This window comes from Bemisia tabaci, chromosome 4, assembly GCF_918797505.1.
Source record: "Bemisia tabaci chromosome 4, PGI_BMITA_v3".
NCBI lineage: Eukaryota > Metazoa > Arthropoda > Insecta > Hemiptera > Aleyrodidae > Bemisia > Bemisia tabaci.
Genome location: NC_092796.1, coordinates 37,274,633 through 37,301,270, shown reverse-complemented (window position 1 = coordinate 37,301,270; position 26,638 = coordinate 37,274,633). Strand labels below are relative to the sequence as shown.

The 26,638-nt window shown below is 39.9% G+C and overlaps 2 protein-coding genes across 2 annotated transcripts in view; both read left to right on the top strand.

The window, feature by feature from the left end:
- LOC109031559 (uncharacterized) overlaps positions 1-18,200 on the top strand; it is a 33,589-nt gene extending 15,389 nt beyond the window's left edge. Inside the window, exon 2 of the mRNA XM_019043140.2 lies at positions 14,862-18,200. Within this exon, the coding sequence (XP_018898685.2) occupies positions 14,862-15,005 (144 nt within the window). The 3' untranslated portion in view covers positions 15,006-18,200. The remainder of the gene's footprint in view (positions 1-14,861) is intronic.
- A 4,938-nt stretch (positions 18,201-23,138) lies between these two features.
- The window catches only part of sbm (L-type amino acid transporter sobremesa), a 98,879-nt gene continuing 95,379 nt past the window's right edge, over positions 23,139-26,638 (top strand). The window contains exon 1 of the mRNA XM_019043103.2: positions 23,139-23,181. Coding sequence (XP_018898648.2) covers positions 23,154-23,181 — 28 coding nt within the window. The 5' untranslated portion in view covers positions 23,139-23,153. The remainder of the gene's footprint in view (positions 23,182-26,638) is intronic.

Here is a 26,638-nt window from a genome sequence, read left to right as displayed (position 1 = left end):
TGAGCGATTTACCTACTTCACGGATTAATACAGGTGTCATTTTTTCTACAGTTTGCAGGGAGTCCTTCCACTTGCTTAAATCTATCGAATCTGTTAGATTAGAGGATTTCGTATTGTTTTTAGTCATAGAAGTCAAACTGATTCTGCGTTAATTTCACCATTTCGCCGCTGATGAATGTTTATATGCTGGCAGGCGCCTGGATGCAACTATTCGTGTTCAATGGATGTGCGCGTTGCATGTAGAAAAATTGAAGGCGTTATACGCTCTGCGGCTATGCTGGCCCTCTCGACGTTTACCTGCTGTAGTATTAAGTGTGTGAATACATCGGCTTTAATTTAAAGGATGTTTGTACTACCAGATTGTTTAAGAGCAAAAGACTAATGTTTGTCTTCGCTCTCCGTCCGTGGGTAAAATCGGTATACTCACATTCACATACCTTAGTAGCAACTGTTGATAACACAATCTTTTAAATAACTCATCAATTTTAAGAATACAGTTTTTTAAAGGAACTGGTTAAAATGTAAGTTTTAGAGAACCTTTTTGAAGCATTTTGTTGAGTAAAATGTAAAAAAGAAGAAATTTAAGCAAAAATACGTTAGAGCAAACTCTATTGAGCTATATTTTTTTAACTTAAAATTTGCGGAAAAATTTTAAGAAATTTAAAAGGAAAAGTAGTTTTAATTAATACTTTTTCCCGTTAAAACCTATAAAACCCAGAAAGCTCCCAAAAAACATAAATTTAAAAAGTCATCAAGAGTTCCAAATAATTAAGTGGGGTGTTTTCGCCGCCTAACAAGTGCATTTTAACGTAAATCCTTGTTACAAGGGTAATGCCCGTTGTTTTGCGAGAGGAATTCAAAATATTACGGGCAATTTTATGATGAATTTTCCAAATTTGACAGAGAAAAATTGCAACCTGGTACCTTTAAAGATTAGTGTTAGCTAAAACATTAGAGATGTTTCCGAACACTATGCCTATCTGAAGTGTAGACTGTTGAGGCTGTGAGTGTCAGATTTGCTACTTCCTTTCCGATGTAGAGGCCAAGGCTGTTGCGATAGCGAAGAGAGCATAAGTGCATTTGTGTATGAACCATGGTTAGCACATGCTTTAATGGGTCTCGAGGTTCATCCCAGCATGCACTTACTGCTCTCTTCGCTATCACGGCAGAAGGATTCATCGTGCCGTGCCTCTACTACCAAAGAGAACATTGAATCCATTTACAGCCGATACTACACGCCAAATTTCCATCGTTTTTCTGTATTTTAGACTCGAAACGCAGACACACAAAAAAGGGTGGTATTGTACACATATTGCGTATCTGAAGTTTTCAGTATATGAAAAAGTTATCATACATACTGGAAGGCAGACTTGATTTACGGTCCACCAAATTTCCTCCTGAATCAAGAATAAAATTTCTTGAATCAGGCAAGTGTCTGTCCTTGCCCAATATAAGCTAATATTTTCTCTGTATATCTACGCGCCTTTTTTTCTAGAGTCATGAAAAATGTTTTACAGCTTTCGTAGACGAGGCCCAAAACGCGTTTACAGTTGATTTCTGATAGAAAGTAATCAGTGTTGCGACAAACAGCATAACTCCAAAAGGGAAACTGCTCCATAAGAGATTCTTCCTGATTTTTCCTGCGGTGAAAGTACTCTGCGTAATGCAGAATATAGTCTTGACATCACCTCGCCTCTGGTTGTATGATCAACAACTTGCGTTTGTTGACTGGTGCGACTCACCACCTTTGTTCTTCAAGAATTTCTTCTTGACGGTAATTTATACATGGTCTACATTTTGAAATTAAGAATTACAATTTCTGGCTCAGTTCAGTAAAAACGTACGTGCCATCGGTTCCCCTATGCACATAAGTGTTTTTAGAGATGAGCAAGAAATTTTAGTTCCTAATAGCAAAAGCAGGCCTCTTTTTTCTAGTGCAGTTTTGTGATTTCGCGGAATAACAAGCTAAACATCGGAAGATAGACCTTCATAAAACTTGAAGTCGATGTTGAGAAGCTTATAATTGAATGTTTCAGGCAAATTATTCTGCAAAGCTTTCGTTAAAACGAATTCTGTTCGAAACCAACCACACCTCATTATTTTGAACAAATTATATTTTGTAATAGGTTTCATTTACTATCAAAATTATGAATTACTATGTATTTTTTTAAAAAAAAATAAAAAAAATTGGCGGTTATGCGCTCTCGTGTCATGTGCTCGATCCCGATTTGAGGCTTACTAATATACGTTGTGTGTTCGCAAGCGTATGGAGGACATTCTTCTACATTCTTTACAGAAAAAAAGCATGAATAATGAGTAAGCTAATGAATACATAAACAAGATACGTTAAACACATACTTATGGACTGCTCTGCCCTCCGATATCTCCAATCACAGATCTACTCCCCTACAATCAAGAGAAATACAAACCCACTTACATGCGATGAACCCAATATTACCACCAACATTCTAAAACTCTTCACCTCTCTTAATTTAAAAATCTAAATTTTCGTTTATACTCCCATTTTCAAAATTATCTGTAAAGACGTTTATAGCCTGAGACGCTGTATGTCTTAAAATTATACTAACTAACTAACTCTTTAGAGTAGACCAACACCGGCTTCCTCAACTTTTACACACCACGCAATATTAAAATCTAGCAACGCTGCATTGATTCCTGTTGGTTGTTGAAATGCGAGTCGCGTGTCACGACTCACACTAAAAACGGTCGGGCGCGGCGTCCTCCCAGGTTACCTCTCCCACGAACAAGGCTGCCAACTTGAGCTTACCATAGATGGTGAGTCTATTTGGGAATGGATGGCCAATGGCTCAGTCTGGCAACCCTGGCGAGGACCCGGAAAAAACTTTGGTGGCCCAGGAGCTGTGCGCAGGATGTCGACCCATCCAAGGAGGCCTTGCTCTTCAGCGGGCTGCTTATTGAAATTGATAGACAAAGTGATAGAGAAGACATAGGAAACATCGCGATCCTATTAGTTGGACTGGGCAGCTGTCCTGGACATTTTTTTTTTTTTTTTTTTTTTTTTTTTTTACCAATTTCAAATAGCCTATTGGCTAATTCCACGCTTATTACCCCAACCCCAGGTGACCGTTGCCTGAGACCATCAAACTCAGATCACCTGGCCGGGACCTCTTCGTCATAGGGCCAGCGCCACATCCACTACACCACAGGACTAAGGGAGAATATTCTACAAATAAGGGGGAATTTTACATTTAAGTACGTTTTATTTTAACGAACATCAGAGGAAAATGAGAGAAGATAGCGATTTGACTGTCATACTGCCGTACTAAGGAAAAGCGCCGTATGAACATTCGAGAGTTGCCAAATTTCCCTTGATAAAACATGTATTCTTGACGACATTCGTGCACGTTTTCCTTTGAAATTTTCAGATGTTTTAGATTAAAGTGCGTGCAAAATTGTCTGAAAATTTTGGAAAACAATATGCACGCAATTTTCCTAGTAAATTAAGTTTTTATCGAAGGAAATTTGGCAACGTCTGAAGGCTCATACGGCGTTCTTCCTTAGCACGGCAGCATAATACACCACGCCCATCGTTTTCCCGCCATTTCGGCACTTTTGGAATACCTTTGGGTATTTGAACTTTCAAAAGTGGGCGCCAGGATTTTGAGTCCAAAAATACGCAATAAATCACCAAGTTATCTTAAAAAACACAAAGTTCAGCGACCCGTTGAAGGTAAAACACCCAGAAGCATGATCTGTGTACCTTTTTCGTGACAATTCTACCTCTAATTTTAAAGTGAGGAAACGCCACTACTTGAGGCGGTTTCAGCATGAGCAACAGACAAATTCGCACATTACTTTGCTGCACTCACCCGCGCCTGTCAGTGCCTGGTCGTGCGCTACAATGTCTGCGGAATTTCGATAAGCAGGTTTTGCGCCTAATCGATTGACGTAAGCTAAAAATCAATCGAACATTCCAACACCATACCACAAGAAATCTTACCAGACCCCCGCCGTTCAAGACGCGACACAATGTCCGTATCGCGAAGTTGTTCGATCCCAAGTGGGATATAAAGCACTTACCGATTATTAAAGAAAATGGACGAGTGAGATGGTGTGATGCTGTTTGGGACTTACTCGCGCAATGGCGTAGCCAGAAATTTTCAGTGAGAGATGACGTTTTACGGTCAAAAATTTTTCCGGGGAGGATTCAAAGGTAAAAATTCCTGAAAATTACGATATTGTTATTCTTTGAGGGGAGGATTTTCCAATTGGGGGAGAGGGGGTACAAAACCCCTGGGTCCTTTTGGCCACGCTTCTGCTTGCCTGTTATATTTTTTCAAAAGTTTCAAATTGAACCATTGGGTCGCGGAATGTCCTGAAAAACTCGACATCACGATTGCCATCTCTTTAGAAAATTCAAATGAACGCATATCGATGGTGAAACTGCAGAAATGCGTATCTCGGTTTGCCGTGTTTCAGATTTGGATTTCCTATCATACGTTACGTTCTACACAGAAAACTACTCAACGTCATTTTCTTTTAAATTTCAGTGATTTTTCTTCTCATAATGAATATTCTGTGAAAACTTCAAGCCATGATGTTGGTTTAGTCTCTTATTAAAAAATAAAATTGGAGCGATGATTTCGAAACACCACGACCGATCCAGGGACGAGTTCTATAGGACGCCGTTCTGTTGTGAGCGGGTGATTGCAGCGCATTCTCGCGTAGGATCCTAGTCAACTCAGAGGATCCTTCCCCCCGAACCTCGACTCATCCATCGCCCGCTCCAAAAGTGCGGTTAAGCCGGAGATTGAAAAATAACACATAAGGCGGCTGAATTCTTGAAAAATAAGTATATTTTTGGCGTTTTTCGACCCCTTATGACAAGGAAAGGCTCGCGGCATGTAATGGTACGGTGAAAAATTCGATTTTTTGCAGTTATACGCGATCCTACGGATTTTAATGAAGTCCAACAACTGATAACAGCAGTGAGTTGCGAGGATCCTACGCGAGATAGCAGCACTAGTACCTGCTCACGAATTTTTACATTGACTCTTACGGGAGTCCAGGGTCCTATAGAACTGGTCCCTGACCGATCTATACAATTTTTGCCGTTCCACCGTCGATTTGAGCTTTGGTTCATTCCTTCAACACATATGCGTGATAGCTTAACTATTCTACCAAAACTCAGGTCCAAGTTTCCGCGGAATATCTTGTATTTTCATCATCTAAAGTCGTCTTTCATGGACGATGAACGGCTGAATCTCGTGACTACGTTTGGCGAAACTATTTTCAGACGTAACATCAACAACTTCATAAACAGAGAAGCATAATAATTTTATTTTGAATTTCATTGATGAATGCAAGTGTTATGTTTACATATTTTCATACCCACCTTTTGCTATGTGTTATCGAAAGCATCCTGTTTTCATCCGGTAGGTTGAAAATATTCCCGGCATAATAAACACCCAAGTATTAGTCACTCGTATTCCAATATTGGCTGGGCGTGACGAGGGTATCGGCGTTATCTAGACTGGGCTGAGAGGTACTTTAGGAAATTTCTCTCTTCCCGATGGGAGGAGAGGTTAGGGCAGGGAAGGAAGGACAGCTACGGCGAGGCTATAAACCTCGTAGAAGAGAGAAGCAACACAATTGCGCCTGAGTGGCCCTTGAAAATTTACTACGGAATAAAGTGAAATGAAAAACTAGTAAAATCAAGATAATAATAATATCAATTTAAACCGAAAAAGTCAAATTTTTCAAAAATTTATTTTGCCTTTTATTTCCAAATGAATCTCAAATTGTTAATCCCAAATCTCTTGAAATCTCAAGTGCCTGACGGAGTCGAGATCTGGCGATGGGGGGGGGGGGGGGGTCAACCGAAGTACCAAAGTACCCCTAATGTAAGACCAGCACTTCAGCAGTTGGACCTCAAGTTTTCAGATACATAATCCGAAAACTCCAGAAATCCAAATAACATGAACATTGTATCCCATGTTAAAAGTTTTTTTTGTTTTTTTTTTTTCTCTCTAAAATTATAACTTAATCCCGGGAAAGGCTGCAAAGCAGCACAAAACATGAATAAAAAACCGGGACGTTTCGAAATATAACAATTTCATTTCCGACCGGACGAAAAAAATAAGTCGTCGATTCGCTGTTATTTGCGACGGATTCGTTTCTTTTCTTTGTGTACGTTCGGATGTTTCGGGGTTTTTTTGGTAGGGGGGGGGGGGGGTGGAGGGCATCTTCTGGAAAATTCAAACTGTACAGTTGGTTGAGATGAAGGGTTAAAGTTCTTACCTGACCTACAAAATGAGCTCGCAACAACCAGTTATAATGAAAAATTGACTCTCTCTCAGCTCAGCGCGGTGATGCAAACTTCCGCCGAATTTCTATGTCTCCGTGTTTACGAGCATGATACGGCATGCCGTGCGCCTTGGGCATGGCCCTGGGAGTCTCGAGCGGCGTAACGCCATAACGCCCAACGGAACAATGCTTTCGATGGTTAAGTGAGCGCCGATTGACAATGATCGTCTGCTAAATCTTCATCATCGTCTTGCCGAGGGCTCAGGGAAATCATCATGGTTTCCGCGAAGGGGATATTCGCGCGGGGAATATTCTTTACGGGTCAAGTAGGATCGAAAAGGTACAATGATACATTCTTGCCCCGACTTTCAGAGTACCGCAAAAACCAGTACCTTTTTTTCGGCATGCTGAATTGAAGCAGTGAGTTTGAAAACACACCAACTCGTGTTTTTTTCGATTTTCACTTTTTTACGGTTTAATAACACTTATGGATAGAAGCATCTGCACGCAAAAGGAAATTTCGAAATTGCAATCGGGAGTGCTCGAAACAACGACGGGAACAGGGAACAATCGAAGTATTTCATTGGAAATACCAATTTTTGGCCATTTCAAGGGAAACGGGTGACCATCCGATTTTGCGGTTTTCTTTTTTCGGTTCAATATACCTTGTACCAATAATTAAGTTGTCTAAATATTCAAGCGTTGTTCAGGTCGAAAAATATACATTTTTCAGGGCAGACTATGAAAAATCAGTATCTGAAAGTCGGTGAGAACGGAAACACACCAACTCGGAAATTTTTAAACGCTTAATTCTCTGTCATCAAACATGGTGTATCGATTTCAACTTGGTGCTTTACAAAGTCTCTGAGTACTTGTTCTTTGGCACCAAAAAGGTTTTTCTTAAACTAACTTCTTCGCCCACTGCGCAGTTTTAGGTGCTTCCTGAACATTTTTTTTCCGAGTTGGTGGGTTTTCGAACTCACTGATTCAATTGTTTTTGAGTAAAACTGACTTTCAGTTTCAGCATGGAGCTATACTGCGATTAGGCCTAAAAGTTTCAAATGTCAAAATCGATATTATTACGCGGATTATCTGAAAGGAAAATAATGGATTCGTGCCTATTGGATTCTTGATTTTTTCCCACTATCGTAAATCCAACTAGCATTTTTGCTTTTTGACTCTAACACTTTCATGGTGTAACTTTAGAAATGTTTACACGAATACAATCGATGTGAAGGAGGCGAATCTTGAAATTCTTATCAAATACCCTTGAGCGAACTCCTTTTTTTTTCTTAAAGACCGATTTTCTGAAAATTTTCAAAATTTGGAATGGGAAATTCTCCTTAGACTCCAAAACTGAAACTTTGGACGTCTTTTTTCCTATTCCATTGGATTCGGCTAAAAAAGTTCTATTTAGTGATGCTATTGTCTCCGCTTCGTCAAAGGATACCATCGTGCCTTTTCAATCCAATATGCCTCGTATAGATAAAATCCTCTTGCTCGAATGCGGTCAATGAGTTTCTGGACATGGAATGAATTGAATCACGACGCTCGTGTTTTCTCTTCAAAATTTTTCGTAGAATTAATACGATCACACGGCTCGGCATCCATAATATACTAAAGAACAAATATAAGTGTTTGTAAATAACATAAGTCCAATAGCAAAACACAAATAGCATGATTTCTTAAATGCCTTTTTTTCATAAGAATCAATGCTTCCTCCCGCTCCAGCAAAAGCTCGCAACAGACTCATTTATTCGTCGCCTCTCTAATGTAAGGACGTATCTCACTGTCCACGTGAGCCCTGTTTTACCCATGAATCAATGCTTTTTGAGGCTCATGCGAGAATCGAGGTACGCTTTTACGTCGAGAAGCGACGAATTGGACTACATTTTGCAATCAGAAACTATAATTTCTAGGTCATTGGTAAAGATACTTATGTACATAGGAAAACTAATGGTGCGTACGTTATTTCTGAAGTGAGCCAGAATGTTGTAGTTTCTAATGGGAAAATGAAGTCCAATTCGCCGAGACGGGTCACTGTCCTCGTCATTTTAGCGGTGCACGTCATCATTGCGCTGGTCAGTTCATCGGATTTGTTTGTAAACATCTAGAGTACGATTGCTAGTTCGAGGTAGATTAATTTTGATCACACAGAATTAGGGCATTTTCCTCTTCGTTGGCCATCTGAAACGCTTTGCACAGCTACGTTGTGGATAAGAGCAATGACCGAAAAATATTTCTAAAAGTGTGAAAAAGAAACACTTTTCTATTGACTAAACGTTTTCTGTTTCCCATGGCCGGATTTACCTACTTGCCGCCCATGGGCCGCCTATTTTGCCGCCCCCTTCTCATTCGTATTGAAACATCAATAAAACCATCAAGTGAACGTACCAGAGGGGGAGGAGTGCATAAGACGCGTTTACTCGTGTTGAACACATTTTTTGGGGATGCCCTGTCAACACTACTAGCAAAAGTTAAGTTTTGTAAACCTATCTCTGTGTGGACAAGGCCTTCTATTCATAAGAAATGAACGAAAAAATTATGAAAGAACAAACATGAATGTGGTTTAATGATTCTAACTTCCGCCGCAACGCCGCGCCGCGCCGCGCAGACCGCACCGTGTTTGGCGCGATGCGTGAAGTATTCACGCAGTCTTGTAGGCGCCATGCGTTTCACGCCGACCGCACTGTGTTTGGCGCAATGCGTGAAGTATTCAGGCATTCTTGTAGGCGCTATCCGTCTCACGCTGACCGCAATGACCGCACTGTGTTTGATGCAATGCGTGAAGTATTCGTGCAGTCTTGTAGGCGCTGATATGTGTTACATGCCGATCGCCGCGCCGATGGCTTCTCCTTTCCATCTCAAGTCCTCGTCATCATTGCTCTCTGCGCCGCACCGTTCCAGGCCAAATTGCGTGTTTGATTTCTCTCTCAACTCGACTAATTAAAGGTGCTGTCTCTTGTATCACTGAAAGACGCCAAAATTAGAAATTACTGCACTCTCAGGAAATGAGAGCTTTTGTTGCCTTTTCTCGTTTGTAATTTTTTTTTCTAAATCCGATATTTTTTTACACCTACATTTGAAAAAATTGCAAAATTTGCTGCCCTCTAGATTTGCCGCCATGGGCCGCGGCCCATGTGGCCACCCCATTAATCCGGTCCTGCTATTTCCACTGAAAAAGCATTGTATCTGATTGATGATTTTCTTATTAAATATGTGTCTTTTGTTGAAATTATTTAAAACAATTTTACTTTCGTAACCAAAGCATCAAAACTCTTTCTCAGTTTTAAAGTTGCACCACACAATGAAGTTAGCATTCGGTCTCCGATTGTTAAATTTCCCTATTTTCGCCCATGAAAAGCTGAAATCATATCGCGGTTCTAGAGCGTAAATAAGTATGAAAAGTCCAAAACTGAAAATCAAGTTTTGTCAGTATATTTTGATTCCTTCAGTCTATGAATAGCGACCGTTTTTCCCTACTGCCCGCTAGTTTTCCGGGGAAGCCTACTTTTCCGGGAAAATGGATTAGGAAACTATTCTCGTTGCCTTGCAAGAAACAACATCAGTGATTTCTCATATCTGTAGTGGAGTGATTCTGGAGTATATAGAGCCGTTGCATCCTAAAATACCTCGGGTCATTTTCATCGCCCTCCAGTCTTCCAGGAAGAACATTTTTTGGCGGATCACTTTAAACGCCCGCTCTCCTCGTGACCGCGAGCGCTTTAAAAAGCAGCGTAAAGAGCTGTCTCAAAATATTTTATCTGGAAAACTGTGAGAAATAAAACAAAATCTGAGTTTATTTAAGGATTCAGAAGCTCTAAATACACTAGCATTCCTCCTCGTCGGAATCCTACAGCGTAAGGAGATGACATTTCGTCCCTCCTCTGACGTAAGAGCGTATCTCGCAAGCTACCCCTAATAATAAGGTATCTAATACTAGTTTTTAACAGAGATTTCAATTTTTATTGATAAGATTTTTTAAAATGTAAAAGTTTTACTTATTCACATTTTGTTTTGTTCATGTCTTTTAAATCAATATAAGTCCTTCGCGTAGCTCTATTTTTTCCACGGCTAATGTGAATCAGTGAGTTCGAAAACACACCCACTCGGAAAAAAAAATTGTTCAGGAAACACCTACAACTATGGAGCGTTAGTTTAAGAAGTTAGTTTAAGAAAAACATTTTTGGTGCCAAAGGACAAGTACTCAGAGTCTTTGTAAAGCATCAAGTTGAAATCGATACACAATGTTTGATGAAAGAGAATTAAAGCGTTTAAAAATTTCCGAGTTGGTGTACTTTCGTTCTCACCGACTTTCAGATACTGATTTTTCACAGTCTGCCATGAAAATTTTATATTTTTCGACCTGAATAACGTTTGAAGATTTATATAACTTGTTGGTACAAGACATACTGAACCGGAAAAAGAAAACCACAAAATCGGATGGTCACCCGTTTTCCTTGAAATGGCCAAAAATTGGTATTTCCAATGAAATACTTCAATTTTTCCCTTTTCCCGTCGCTGTCTCGAGCATTTCCGATTGCAATTTCAAAATTTCCCTTTGCGTGCAGATGTTTCTATACATAGTGTTACTAAACCGTAGAAAAGTGAAAATCGAAAAAAACCCGAGTTGGTGTGTTTTCGAACTCACTGATTCATGTGTAATTGGACGCATTTCTGTCAAACGGAACTTTGTGCATTATGACGTGGGCCCTGTTATGCATATATCCTTATCGGTCTCGGGGCTCATGTCTTAATGCACATAGTTCCGTTTGGCAGAAATACGTCCAATTGGGATACGTCCTCACGTCAGAGGAGCGACGATTTTACTGTAGGTTAAAGTTAGCTTCATGAGTCACAAACGTAATAGACCGAAACCTAGAACTGTATTTTTTTCTCAACTTTAACTATCTGTATCAGGTAACTCTAAAGATTGGCATTGACAAAGGTGATTATTGATCTCCTTGACAATGGTATCAGGTTCCCCACTCGGCGGTCACTCTATACCAATCATCAACTTCACCGGTAGCAATGCGTCAACATGGTCACCGTGTTGCAACCGCGATTCGTGTTGCGGCGATCATCATATCAATGAATCTGCAATTCGCACACACAAACTATACTTTGACAGCCCCTCCTTCACCTCTCCCACTCCTCCGGGCTCTGATATTTCATATTCTCGGAGGTGAAAATTTTAAATGTGGCATCACTAGGTGTTATCGAATTAAATTCGTGTAAAAAAATTGATACCAATTTGAATAGGTTGCCTCAGTTAGGTCTCAGTGCTTATCTTACTCAATATAAAAATATCATAATGGTAACGCGTAACGCATGACGCTTAAGCCGTGAAGCGCCTTGGGGGGGGGGGGTGGACTGCGAAGCGGTCAGGGGGCATGCCCCCTATTAATTTATTTAAACGGAAATGTTGCCAAACTTTCAAGGCAAAAAATCGAGCAAATCGTCTCTCTGAATATCCCTACTTGAAACTGTTTGCCTCTCCTTTCGAAAAGCGACCCAATCACCCAAATTCAGCCCCTTTTACTTTTTAACCAAAGCCTCGATAAAAAATTCCATCGAAAAATTTTACCTCCTGTAAAATTATACCTCCTCGTTTAAGTAATTTGGATTTTTTTAACGTTATCCTCATAAAAGTTAATGTTGTAAGGTTGATGCATTCATAAGAAGTTGGTTTCAATTATGCGCCATTCTAACACCTGGTTGAAAATCTATACCCAATTTTTAAAGTAAAAAACCAAAGTTGATTGTGTTAAGGATTTAAACGTACCTAGTTTGACAAATGAAAACTGGAAACCTAGATAGAGCAGGCACGAAGAAAATAATATCGTATGTTGAACAAACGGTCTGGAAATATCCCTCCGCTAATCGTAGGCAGTATCTCGAGTGGCGCGCTAAATAAAATTTATTATCTCCGGCAAAATCTCAAAACATGCTCTCGACGAACCTTGAAACATTCTCGAAACTTGGCGGTTCGACATAACTTTTCAATCATTTTAATTATTCTAACGCCAACGAATGCTGGCTTGGAATAATCGAATATCAGTTTATTCACCGATAAAATATCAGTCTCTCGTTTTCGACGCTTTCAAGTTCTCTAGTTTTGCCTTTTTTTAGGTTCGGCAATTTTTTCAATTGCCTGTCTTATTAGGTAACTTTTAAAAATAAAATTTCCTTCTCTCTATTAACATGTGCTGCCAAATTTAAAATACTAATTTAACGTTTACAATGAACCATGGGACTGCCAATCAGGGATACGCATATCCTAATCTATTACATGCGGACAGAGGCCTAGCCTTGGCCAATGGACGATGTTTCTTTGGACGAAGGGGCGGGAAACATGGAGGTTTTAGGGGGTTTGAACTCCTAATGACCTACAATACCTCCCCCCCCCTCTCCCTCAAAAAAATGTCTACAATTTTCCAGAAATTTTACTCTTATAAAGCTCACCTTCATATGGCAGATGGCATCATGAACCATTGCCTACGAGAATGGAGACGGAGAGGCCGTAACTACTCAGTTTCGTGACGTCAAACTAGTAGAGTACTCGCCGTGTTAACCAATCAGATCCGCTGTCGATCGGCAAAAGTTGCATCAACGGCGAGTTTGAATCTTAGTCGATTTTCGGTATTCAGTTGTGTTTGGCTTTAATTTCCTCAATTATCAGACAATGTAATTTACGAACTGGGCAGTTTTCTTATGTGAAATTTTACCTTCTTTCAAGAAGGATCTTATGAATTTTTGCATCAGATAAACCCCTGAAAATATATTAGCACAAAAGGAACACGTGTCATGCGTTCTCCCATAAGAACACATGTTAAATCGCGCGCGAGTTTCATCCACTAGCGTGACGTCACAGAATACGCAGTTATGGCCTCTCTATTCTTGTAGGCAACGCATGAACCTACTCTCGCATAGAACATTTTTGTCCGTATACCATGAATGGTATGGATGTAATACAGATTGTCACTTCGAAGCGTGAATGCTCTTCTTATATTTCTTGCACAAATTCTAAACGTAGGTCTTTTTCAACAGAGCAACTGTTCACATCAACATTTTGCATTTTTCTATGCTTAAAAAACGTGGCAACGGTGATCGTCTGGTATTTCTCGTTTACCAATCGATCTGCGGGCTGATAATTGAAATAATTAGCCCAGAGATACGCCCAGAGAGGTGCCTAAAAACAATCTCCAAAGACTGGCTCACGCAGCCCAAGAGGTTTAAGTCTGTTTGATGAAGTTTTCTCCGGTTTAAACAGGACAGTGCACGTTCTTAATGCAAATCTGAACAATTGATTTACTTGCAAGTACTTGAAGTTACTTAAAATAAAATTTAAATTGAACATTTTCTGGGCAGCAACATTTCTTGATGATTGTGCCCGCATACTCGTATTTCGCTTGGAGACGGAGAGAAACAAACGTGCCGCGCTGTTGCGCGCACTCCACTGCGGTAATAACCGCTTCAATGCGCCTTCATCTATGCTAGAAGCAACAAGTATTACACCTCTGCGCAACGCATACCTCCTTCTTGATTTCGAATCTCTAATATTGAAGACGATCTGAGATATCATTGTTGATATCATTATGATAGTCTTGCTATTTGACTTGAACGCAGACAAATTCCTGTATATTTATCAGATTTTTCATTCCTCTTATCCTACATTTCAACGCATTACTCGCCAGTGACCATTTACAGGAAAAGAGACCCTATTTTGCAAAAACTCAAAATTAATTTATCGGTAGCAAATTTTACAATTCTACGATACTTACTCTACCATACGCTACTTAAAGCTCAAAAAAGTTTACCGAACCAAAGTTATGGTGGTTTGAAGTTTGAAAAGCATGGTATTTTAAAACAGTCAAAATAAAAAAAAAAAATCTAATCTTTCTTGTCATCAGAGTTCAAAAATTTACCAATTGAAGCCTGAAAATCAAATTCATCATCACAACTCATCATATTTATTAATCTGCTAACAATTTTGCCTCCACGAACTGAGGTCCTCCTCGTGGAGAGCCAGGGCGACTCTTGAATGTTGGCAACATTGTTTTTCCTCCATTTAAATGTATAAAAAACAATCGACCCTTGATGAGGCAGCTTGCCTCATCTAAAATCGATATTTTTAATGGATTTAAATGGAGGAAAAATAGCGTTGCCAACTTTCAAAACCGCCACTGTGGACAGCCGTACATAAACAATTGTGTTCAGGCCTACAACTTATTTCTCTTTCCACATCTGAAAATGCCGTGCAAAGCACCGGCATGTGCGCTGATTGGAAAATATCACTCATTAATAGCGCGGAAAAAAATTAGGTAGCATTTACCATATTCTGCTTGATAAAGGGCACAACCAGAGAGTATGGTAACTGTCATCAATATTATCGTGAAAGTAACAAGATTTTCCGTAATGTGACCATAATTTTGTTGGAAGCTACCATACTGTCTGGTCGTGCCGTTTTTTAACCAGATTATGGTAAATGCTACCCACATTTTTTCCCGTGATTGTTTAAGATACTTCTGATTGCATATCTAATCCTTTTTTGTTTGTTTTCTGTTGGACAGTTGGCGCAAGATGACCTACCACCTAAGTACGAGGACTGCATAGAGATGGAGCGAGCACCGAAATATTCTACGTTATTCCCGCCGGATCCAAAACTCCTGGTCATACCGGAAAAACACCGCACCTCGCCACCTATGCCTTCTTGATCCAGATGATTACTATCCGCGAGGATAAGATCAATCCAAGCTAGGGGTAGTCGGCACTGCCCCGAAGCAGAATCTCACGGGGGACCTCCCCCTAAAGGGGCTTATACCTCATCAAGACGCCTGAAGGGTCCAGCGCTAATCGGACTGAATACTGTTGCAGGAAGAAAGGATCAGAGCCGGCTTAAATGAAATTTTGCTGAACGGAACTGTGTGCAAATGTTGTGCATCAAAATCAACTATGTGCGTAGGATTCGCATGCCTCATACAGGGTGAGCGAAAAGTCCCCGACCCCCCCTCTAACTTTTGAACGAATTGAGCTAAGGAAATAAAACTTTGGGAATGTTCCTATCTCAAAGGGGACCATCTTTTGAGGGGGTCCAAATTTTGGTCCCCCCAACTTTTTTTTTTCAAATAGCAACCCCTATCTTGTGATACCTCATTCGAAAGAGCATAAAAAACTAAGAATTTTGGCGCAAACCGCAGATCAATATCTCAATTTTTGACCGAGTTATGATAGGTCAAAGGTCAAATTCGACCTATTTTCAAAAAATCATAACTCCGGTTCAAATTATCGTAAAGAAAAAAATAAAACGGGAAAATTTACCAAATTGTGTTCGCTTTTACGTAAAAATTGCAGAAATCACTTCGATTTAATTTTAAGGGGGGGCTCGGACCCCCAAATACGTCAATTCAAAGGTCATTCAATTTTCCTGCGAAATAAGCCAATTTCCTCTGGATTTGCCTCCACATTATCTCAGTAAGGTCAAAATCAGTTCAACATTACGTTGGCAAGTCCCCAAATATCGGGAAAAGTTAAAAAAACGAAATTTAAGGTGATTAAATTTGACCGTTTAAATTTCGTTTTTTTAACTTTTCCCGATATTTGGGGACTTGCCAACGTAATGTTGAACTGATTTTGACCTTACTGAGATAATGTGGAGGCAAATCCAGAGGAAATTGGCTTATTTCGCAGGAAAATTGAATGACCTTTGAATTGACGTATTTGGGGGTCCGAGCCCCCCCTTAAAATTAAATCGAAGTGATTTCTGCAATTTTTACGTAAAAGCGAACACAATTTGGTAAATTTTCCCGTTTTATTTTTTTCTTTACGATAATTTGAACCGGAGTTATGATTTTTTGAAAATAGGTCGAATTTGACCTTTGACCTATCATAACTCGGTCAAAAATTGAGATATTGATCTGCGGTTTGCGCCAAAATTCTTAGTTTTTTATGCTCTTTCGAATGAGGTATCACAAGATAGGGGTTGCTATTTGAAAAAAAAAGTTGGGGGGGACCAAAATTTGGACCCCCTCAAAAGATGGTCCCCTTTGAGATAGGAACATTCCCAAAGTTTTATTTCCTTAGCTCAATTCGTTCAAAAGTTAGAGGGGGGGTCGGGGACTTTTCGCTCACCCTGTATAGTTCCTGTTGATTTTATTGATTTGCTCGAAGGTACTTTCAGCATAATGTCCGATAAGCAAACGTAAGCTGTTGCCTGTAGTCTGAAAGACGAATGGAGGAAAGAGCTGTCATGCCGGGCCATGGAAGCTTCTGAAAGGAAGGACTTTCAGATACAAATCGACGATGTAAGTCGGCAATCACATAACTCGGTTTGCCTCGTAGCAGACTTCCTGTCATACATTACTTTATTTTTTAAACGGAAAACTACTCAACGGCAATTATTTAAAACTGCCTTGAATTTCTTTCTCTGTGCGAAGAAAATTCTGCAAAAACTTCAAGGAATAATGTCAATTTGTTATCCCTCAAAAAAATAAGATAGAAGCGGAGATTTTCAGACACAGCAAACGAGACATGTGATTGCGGACTTACGCCGTCGAAATACTTATGTAGCACTCGAGAAGGAAAGTATGTTAATGGCATTGGCAAATCACACAAAAATAAACTTTTGATCCAATGTCTCAGAAAAAACTGTCAGAGGGCCAATTCAAGTTTTCGTTTTGTTTTTCATACTTTATTTTTTTTATAGTTTTAAATGGATCTATTGAAACATTTTAATAAAGATATAATTATGAGCTGTTACACGTGGAAAATGTAACGAAAATTACAATGAGCATATTGAGAAAGTTTCAAATTTACAACTCATTCGACAATCTGCGCAAGTCATTTGTTTTATCTTGTGCATCCTGCTTCAAAAAGGATACTACAATAACGATTTAAGTTAAAACCTACAGAGTGAGTCACCGTCACTAGACAACTTTACGCGGTATTCAACATGGCCGCAGTCACTCACAACTGTCTATAGTATTAGATCCTCACGCTCTTTCTCCAAAAAAAAGTTGAACTTTTGATGGCATCACTTTTCATTATCTGCATGAGACTACATCCTTACCGGAATATCTTTTTCGAAGCGGGTAGCTAAATATATAATGCAAATTTTTTAAGCTTTCGCAGTGAGGATTGGATTTGAAATTAATTCGATGAGCTCACGGTGATTTTTCAGTCATTCTCCGTAGAAAATAGCTTTTACCCCCGCTGTATAGCAACAATTTGTAGCAGACAGACTTATTTCAACTCGCCAATCCCTATTTATTAGATTTAAAACTATCTCGTCTAATTTTTACTGATAAAATGGAACAGTTTCCCATTTCATAAGAGGAAAAGCATAAAATGACCAAAACCAATGGCAAGTTTGAAAATGATTAGGTACCGTTCGGTAGTTGCGGTAACAACACTCTTACTCGGGCAGTATTGTGTGTGACATGTATTTAGCTGTAAAAGCACATAGGACACGAAGTTTCCTCGGTACCTATATAAGTATGTATACGTGTTATTGTAGACTGATAAACTACCAGATCCTTATTTTATGACTGTTACTTTTGTAAATAAAAACCAATGTGATAAAGTTAGTAAAACTTAAGGTTTATTACTTATTAACTAAAAATGTGAACCAAAAAAACAAAACGAGTGATGATCATAGAATCCGTTACATTCAGAATAACCTGCAACTAAAAGCTAGAGTAGAAAATGGAAACTTTCTATACCTACAACTCAAGGTAATATTTGATTCCTTAAAACACATCATAAGTTCCCAAATTATTATATTGATTGTTATTATATTGTTTACCTATACAAATTTACCTCCTCTCATCCTTAATGTACCTATTATATGTATAAGTGTATGTATACTTAATTTAAAGAAGAAAAAATAAATCATTAAGATTGGACACCTTTCACGTTTTGTTCCGAAGGTTAATTTCTCAGTTTTTTGCGTGAAAATTTCTGTTAGCATTACTTTTGCCTCTGTAATCTGCATTTAAAAGGATGCACGAGGCACCTGTTCAAATTCGGCAAAGTTGACCTCTACCGAGATGTCGACCTCCATTTTGCAATTCAGAATTATACTTTCTGGCTCAGTTTAGAAACAACGTTTGTACCATTAGTTATGCACAGATGAGCCAACAATTTTAGTTCCTAATATTGCAGAATGTAGTCCGGTTTTTAGGGTATGTTTGTTTGTTTGTTTGTTTGTTTGTTTGTTTGTTTTTTTTTTTTTTTTTTCCGTACTGCCGTATGGTAATTCGAGAGTTGCCAAAGTTCCTCCAATAAAATGTTTATTTTCATGGAGAGTTTTAAATATTTTCACTTGAAATTTCCGGGTAATTTAGATCTGATTTCGCGGAAAATTCTCTGACAAATTGAAGGAAAAATATTCTTAGACTTCCTTGATAATTTGTATTTTTGCAAAGGGACTTTGACAAGGTCTAAAGGGTCATACGGCGACTTTCCTCAGCACGGCAGAATATACGTCTTTCCTGAAAGTATCACGGCCCTGAACGAGTTCCTATCCCCATCGCAGCTTTGCCTAGCTTTAAAATTTGAAATTGAATTTATTTAGAACAGGACGTAATTTTTGCTGAAACTATTTTAAAAACACAAAATTTAAGATGAGCCTGCTAACCTACAGTGGTTAATATTCAACCAAAAATCCTTAAAACCTTCATTTTTCGTTCCATCCCCTATCTTTTGCAAAGCTTGCGTCCCAGGAAAATCACATATCGATTCCCAAGTTCAAGCCGTTTTTTCCAGACTCTCTAGCACAGCGCAGTATGTCTGAAACACATTTTATCGCCAAAATTGTGAAATAAATCCACGAGCACTGGAATCTCCTGACCAAATCGGTACCTGAGAACCCAGAGTCACCCAATTCTAGTCAAAGAAACTTGCACCATCAGGAAAAAGCGTAGCGGCACTCAAGGAGTAGAAGACAATAACAATCCTAAGAAGAAGAAGTAGAGGAATAAGAAGGAAACAAAGAAGAAGAAGAAAAAAGGATAGAGGAAAGAGGTTTCTACAAGATATTTACCTCAAATTCTGCTTATAGTAAGTGTATTTTGGACCTTCAAAAGCCAATATAGTCAGGGTTTCAACGTGAATTCTGATTCTTATTGAATTATTTCACAATTTTGGTGCGGTCACGATTAAATGTAAGGTCCATCAGCAAAAATGGGCCGAATAAAGTAGCATGCGGAATTTCACATGGAATCTTCGGCAAATCGAATTTATTCATGTGATAACAGCTAATTTGTATAGGTGAGTATTACAATAGTTATAATGGAGGATTTGCAAGGGCATAAATATTGCGGCATATATAAGTACTTCATGCGTTGAGTTAAAGTATTTTCTACAATTTTTCTCTGATGCAGGCAATCGGAAGGTAATAGATATAATACGGGGAAAATGTATTATTTTGTGACGTTATATGGTGGCATTTTCCATTTCAACGGAAGAATATAAGTGGATTAAATTATTCTTTCATAACTCCTCCAATAATTTTTCAATTAAAAAAAAACAAGGCATAACCATGGATGTGTTCGTACTCAGTTCATTCTACATTTTTCATTGAAAAATGAAATGCATAAAATTTCAGACACCCACAAAAATCCTTTAAATGTTGACCTCACACTGAGATTCAAAATCGGGTGAAGGATTAAAACATGAGTACCTACACTCACAATGTCAGGACTATTCACATTCACTCCACCGTAACAAAATGCTCGTCGGGCAATTGAGCCATTGAGTTCATACTTTCCGACACTCGCCCAAGTAGGATGGAATAGAATAGAATAATTTTACTTTACTTAATCGTGGTCGAATTTTTAACTCTTGAGACCCAGACATTTCACAATATGCATAGTGCTTCAGTTCTGAGTCCATCTCAACTTTTCGCATTTTTACTTTTACACCGTCAAGAATCGCAAAAAAGTTTATCTCCCTATTGCAGCATAAAATGGAACATTAGAGCTCGCTCTTAAGTCATTCAACGGCGTCAGTGCAGCGCTCTGGCGACTCAAATTACAACTTGAAAAAAAGAGTCGATTTGCCACCGGGTCTTTAGTACTACTAAAATAAATGGTAGAACGTCTTGCCTTGGGGACTTAGGAGGATAAAGGAGGGGAGAGGTGTTGACAAATACAATTTTATACATATTTACAATCATAATCTTGTGCACACGAAAACCAATCTAACGCACATTTAACTCATTAATTATGAACACTCACCCAAGTATTTGCACTATTTGCAAAATGCGTTTCTCAGAATCGCACAAATTTACTGCATCTTGAAATTCGGCGTGTTAATTTTAGCTCACAGGCTACAGTTACTTCAGAGCAACGCTTCAGAGGCAACGAATGCGAGTACAAATGAAGTGAAATATAAAGGATATTTACGAAGATGATACGAATTTCTTCATTTTACATTCCAAAAATTCAATATTGTTCCAGGGTCAACTATTCCCTAAAAACTGCGGTCCGGCAAGCTGACTTGTAGAAGTTCACTTATTTTCTCTATGAAGTAAGAATTTCCTTTTCATTTCGTCCTCAAGTGTTGCAAAAGAGACGTGCAAATACGCGCAGGGTTGTCCACCCTTTCCTCTCCGTTGCGACGACGTAACGTCAGATATTCCTAATCAGGCGTTTGAGTCTTTTTTCAATATTTAAAGTGTTTTGGCAAGTAAGAGACAGGTTTAAAGAATCAAAAGATAACATCGGCTCCATCAAGAAACTCAATCTTCCCTATCCTGTTGAGGGCTGAATCTTTTGCCCGCTAACAATTTCATCATAATTTCATTAGATCCAGCGACTTCAGCCGCTGCAGGAATTGGCCAAGTGAGTTGGTGCGTCCAGTTCGCCTTCAATTTAAAGTGATACTGTGCCATGCACGGGTGGTCGAATAGTTGCTTCGCGCTTATGTACGCGGGGTGTAGGTTCACTTTAATTGTTATTCCTCAAAAGGAACACCGCCATTGATGTGCCTGACGCGACCCTAGGCATGTAGGAGGAGGTCAGAAAAATTTAACGTCGGTAATTGGAGGGAGATTGGACTAATGAGACTGTGCAGTGTGCGAAAACGACATTTTCTGCCAACCTGACCTCCACCTTTGCAACAAAACGAGACGAACCGAACGAAAAGCGTCACAGAAAAGCGATATGTTTTGATGTAGGCTCACTGGTAGCATTGAAAGAGGGCATGTCATTGTTAGGGGCCGTCCATAAATTACGTCCCCCATTTTTTAAAATTTTTCGACCTTTTCTAGGGGACAACGCAGAAATTCGATAAATTTCAGAAAATATAGTCAAGTTTCAAGCAAGCTTACGTCATTCTTAGCTTGATCCCTTCCTCACTCCCCGTCACCCATCATCATCCACCGCTAGACCCCCTCTCCCTACTTGGGTGACGTAATTTATGGACGGCCCCTTATTATTTGGATCCAATGCGATACAATGGAGACTCCTCATGCTGACGTCCTTCTTTATGGATCGTCCTGCATACATCGAACAGGTGAGATTGTATCGATATCGATTGGTGCAACACGTAAACATAGCCTTGAAAGTCAATTGAGTTATCTGAGAGAACGGATTTTTTGTGATGGATTTTTCATTCCTATGAGAACAAAATGACAATGAAAGGCGAAATTGTTGGGAATTTTCTCATTTTCAGCTTATCCATCTGAAATCTAAAATCTTTTTTGTGAGGTTATGTTCTATAGTTTTGAACCAAACGATACATCGAGCCACTATCGAATACGATCTGTAGCGTTTACCACTGCCGTGCTAAGGAAAAACGTCGTACGAACCTTCAGGCGGTGCCAAATTTCCTTTCACAAACGGCGAATTTCCTGGTGAACTTATGACAATTTTCCTACCAATTTTTCATATAATATTGTTCGCAAATTCAACTGAAGATTCTGAAAATTTAAAGGAAAAATATTCATTATTTTCCTCTAAAATAAACATTGTATCGAAATAAAATTTGGCAACTCTCGAATGTCCATCCGGCGTTCTTCCTTACGGCGCCAAGGGCGGATCCAGCGATTTGGCAACAATGGATTCCCTCCATTTAAACCTATGTTAAATAATCGATTCTTGTCGGGGCACCTGGCCCCAAGAATCGATACATTTCCATAGGTTTGAATGGAGAAAAACAGTGTTGTCAAATTGCTGTATCCGCCTATGTACGGCGCTGGTTAGAGTACCTGTATAGAGAGAGTACCGACAGATCGGTTCATGGAGGATTGGAGGGCTTAGGGCCCAAAAGTGCAGCCACCCTTCTAACCAACTTCTAACGCACAAAATTTCACTGCCATTCTGCAGATTCCAATTCTAACCAAGATGGCCAAGAATGTACAGAAATGAGCGTTCTTCTGCAAAATTGGGTAAATTTATGCAAAAACTGAGTCAAACACGTGCTTAATAAAGGACGGTTCGTAATAATAGTATCAGTAAATCGCTCTGGATAATTGAAATTTATAGGTTGGCTGCCCTTTTGGGCCCTAACTTTATTCGTGGAGGCATCGGTGAAGGCCTGATGGACTTTCGGAGTTTCAGATCTGTCGGTACTCTCCCTATACAGGTACTCTAGCCACGTCATCGGCCACGAGGGTGCGGAATGCGAGCCTGAAATCGGCGCCGAAGCTGACTCCATTCATGCGGAGTATTGAGTAACCAAGGTGTTCAATGAGTCGGCGAGGGGTGGCGCGACGCGGGGCGGCGGCGGGGCGCGCTTCCCGCCTTCCTGCGCGGCCGCCCGCCACGCCGCCCGGGTTCCGCCACTCGCCGCGCTTCGGCAGTTAGTTCGTGTGACATGAGAGCGATACACGTGCAGCACCCGTTCGCGTTCGGCCCTGAGAAATGCCTCAGTATGACTCCACTAGATACCGTGAGTCCCTTACACTTTTTTCCCGCACTACCCTCATTCTACCCTTCTCGGGAAACACACGGTTCCGCTCAAGGATAGGTTTTCAAGTCATTGGCGTTTTTTAAGTAGATTTAAGGGAATCTAAAAGTGAATCAGTCTGGCTATGTTTCGTAAATTACCCTGCACTGGGAAAAAAAAACACATTGGATCTAGAGTCCAGACTCTTGAAAACATCGACCAGAAAAAGTACCCTTGATTCAATCAGAATCTAGCTTAAATTAAGAACCAAGCCTCTTAATTTAAGCGGATTTCCTTTTGATTCAAGCAAAAATCCGATTGAATCAAGAGTATTTTCCTTGTCAATGTTTTCAAGAGTCTGGACTCTAGATCCAATGTGTTTTTTTTTTTTCCAGTGTGAGTCAGACTGATTCAGGCGGACATCAGTCTGACTCAGGTTAGTTTATGAAATATAGCCTGACGCCAGGCTGACTCACTTTTACGAGGGGCACTACCTTTCTCAAGGGAATTTTGGAACGAGTTGAACTACATTTTGCTACCAGGAACCACTATTTCTGACTCTTTTTAAAAATGACTTATCGATGGCTAAAGTGCGAGACCACGTTTCTCCGTTTGCGACGTTGTAGACTTCCAAGCAAATTTTACGTTTTCCCTGGAAAACTAGTCAACCAGTCCCTATTTTCTTGAAAGCTTCCTTGATTTTGCTTCTTTGTTGGTGGAATATCCTGTATAAATTTAAGCCATAAAATTGACTATTTACTCTTCGAAAAAAATAAACTAGGAGCGGAGATTTTGCAACATCGCAATGGAGATACGTGGTGTCGTACTTTAGCTATTGATAAGTGTCATTGATTTTTTTAAGGCAGATAGGTGCTTTTGTGGATAAGCTGGAAACAACAGTTCCTAATTTATTGCCAAATGTAGTCCGATTTTATAATTGGACCGATTTTAATGGAGAGGAACTGAGTCACATTAAAATCGAACCGAGAATAATATATAGTTTTATACGCCCATACATAAGTGTCGCTTTTACACCACTCTCTGACGCTCTGTGTTCTGTGTCGCCTAATTTCTACGTACCCATATCCTCCCAAAGCCCCACAAAGCTGAGAGGTCAGAAATGCCATCCCTTTATAAAGCTCGATGTCATAATCAAGTTTAAAACCTTTTCTCATTTCTTATATTTTTTTCATGACTTTAAAATGTCAACAGAAGGAAATGAGTTATAATACTCATTCGTTTCTTAAAAATCTGCCTTGGTTCCTTACCGTTCATAACTCAGTCCAGTTGACTTTCTGAGTAGTGAGTGTTCTGAATATAGGCTATGGAATCACCACTTCTCCATAGATATATTAAATGGTGTTATTTGTATAGAATACACGGGTATGTACCTATTATAGAGGGAGTCGTCTTTTTGTAGGGACAACGTGCAAGCGTTGCAATACCATGCCTTTGCTTGAACTGTATAACTTCTTGCTTGTTTTATGCAATTAAGCTCATGGAGGTTCATTTAGAATAGTTACCATATTAATCATAATCTACGTTGTGTTAAATATTATGAACATATGTTTAGGTATGATTTCCTACAAATTGTGTAAGAGGTTTCACAATTTTAGTAGTGCTGTAAAGATTGCCTTAACTGTAGAAACTTGAACTAATGAATAGAATCGCCAGGAGGAGTTTAACATAATTCACGACCATGATGCCTGAGGCGCGAAGCGCTTGAAGGGGTTGGACCGAGAAGTGGTCAGGGGACGTACCTCCCCGTAATTCCTATGACGATACGATATTTCTGATCGTTGAATTCCGGAATTCCGATTTGATGTTACTCAGTTCCGGTTTTCTTGCCCGAAGTATTCGCGACGGGCAGCAAATCTGTTGCATGGCGTGCGGCGCGGCGCTCCGCGTGACTGGGACGAAACCGGACCCGCGGAGGCCCCTACATCCCCGCCAACCCCTCGCGCCCTTGAACCCTTCCTCAATTTTGCATACCATGGGTGAGCCATGGTATGGTCCTCGCCACGCCAACTATTGCATCATCCAATAATTCATCCGCCGCGAGACCAGACAACGCGGGATCAGCCCAGGACGTGCCTCCTCTGACGCAGGAGCGTATCCCCAAAAGAGTCCTGTTCTCCATGACTCTAGCCGGGGTTGCAATGGTGAAATTAAAAATGTGAAATATTGAAAATTGCCGTGAAATATTTCATGAACTTTCACAACGTTGTGAAAAATATGAAATATTTTCAGGGGCTGGGTATGCAACACTCCCTAAAAACCACCAAAAAGCAAATACCAGTCGCCTTTCCTTTAATTTTGCACGTCATTCCGAAAAATATTTTTCACGTTTTTCTGAAATTTCGTGAGACATTTCACGTGTAATTTCAAGTCTTTATTTTTCTAGCATAAATCGTCGTTCTTCTGGCGTAAGAGCGTATCTCGATTTCAACGTGAGCCCTGTTCTCTGTATACGTCCATGTTCTCCGGGACTCATGTGAAAATAGCATAGAGTATATAAAGTCGTAATGTAAGTGGGAGAGCTGGCACCATGTTCTGCTCGACGAGTTCCGAGCCCGGTGTGCGGAGTCACTTTTTCGATACATATTCGATCCAAAATGACGGTGTGGAATACGGCGGGTCCCCGTGTATCGCAAACAATCGATTATGTCTCGAAAAAGGGACCCGGTGCCGCACAGGTATCTCGGAATTCGGGACCTGGAAAATGCTTAAAAGTGGCGCCAGCTCTCCTACTTGTATTACGACTCTATGTACTCTATGGAAAATAGAGATACGCCCTCACATCAGAGGAGCGACGAAAAAAGTCCATATTATTTATTACAAAAGAACTACACGGTGAACCAAGTACCTCACACCTCGCAGCACATAAAAGACTATCCAACCATACTCAAAGCACTGTAGACAATACATCCGGTAGCAAGTAAACAGATATGTATGGATGTAAAACTGGGAGATAATCAATTAAGTGACGACGTAGATTGAACCATGAGCAATTCATGTGCCGCTGTGTAATAATATCCTCGCCGATGACGCAGCCATTAGTCCCAATTTTATTGCAGGGCCCGCAAATTTACTCCTCCGCACAGTGGATTGAGTCAATAGGAGAGGTCGGAAAAAATTCGGAAACTTTAAACGATTATAACTCCGTTTTTACAAAACTTAGAGGTTCCAAAAGTGGTTCCAATGGTTTCTTCGTGAAATTTTCCGCTGGTGGCACCCCTTGAAATTTAAAATGTGACGAGATAAACATCAAAATTTGCAGTTTTAATCCAAAATTTAATGTCCAACCTCTGTAATTGACTCGATCCACTGTGCTCCGTTCCGACGCGATGCGAACCTATCGTTATGCTCCTCTGACGTAAAGGCGTATTCGAATTTTCACGTGAGCCCTGTTTTCCGTATGACACTATGCTTTCCAGGACTTCCGTGGAAATGGAAATAC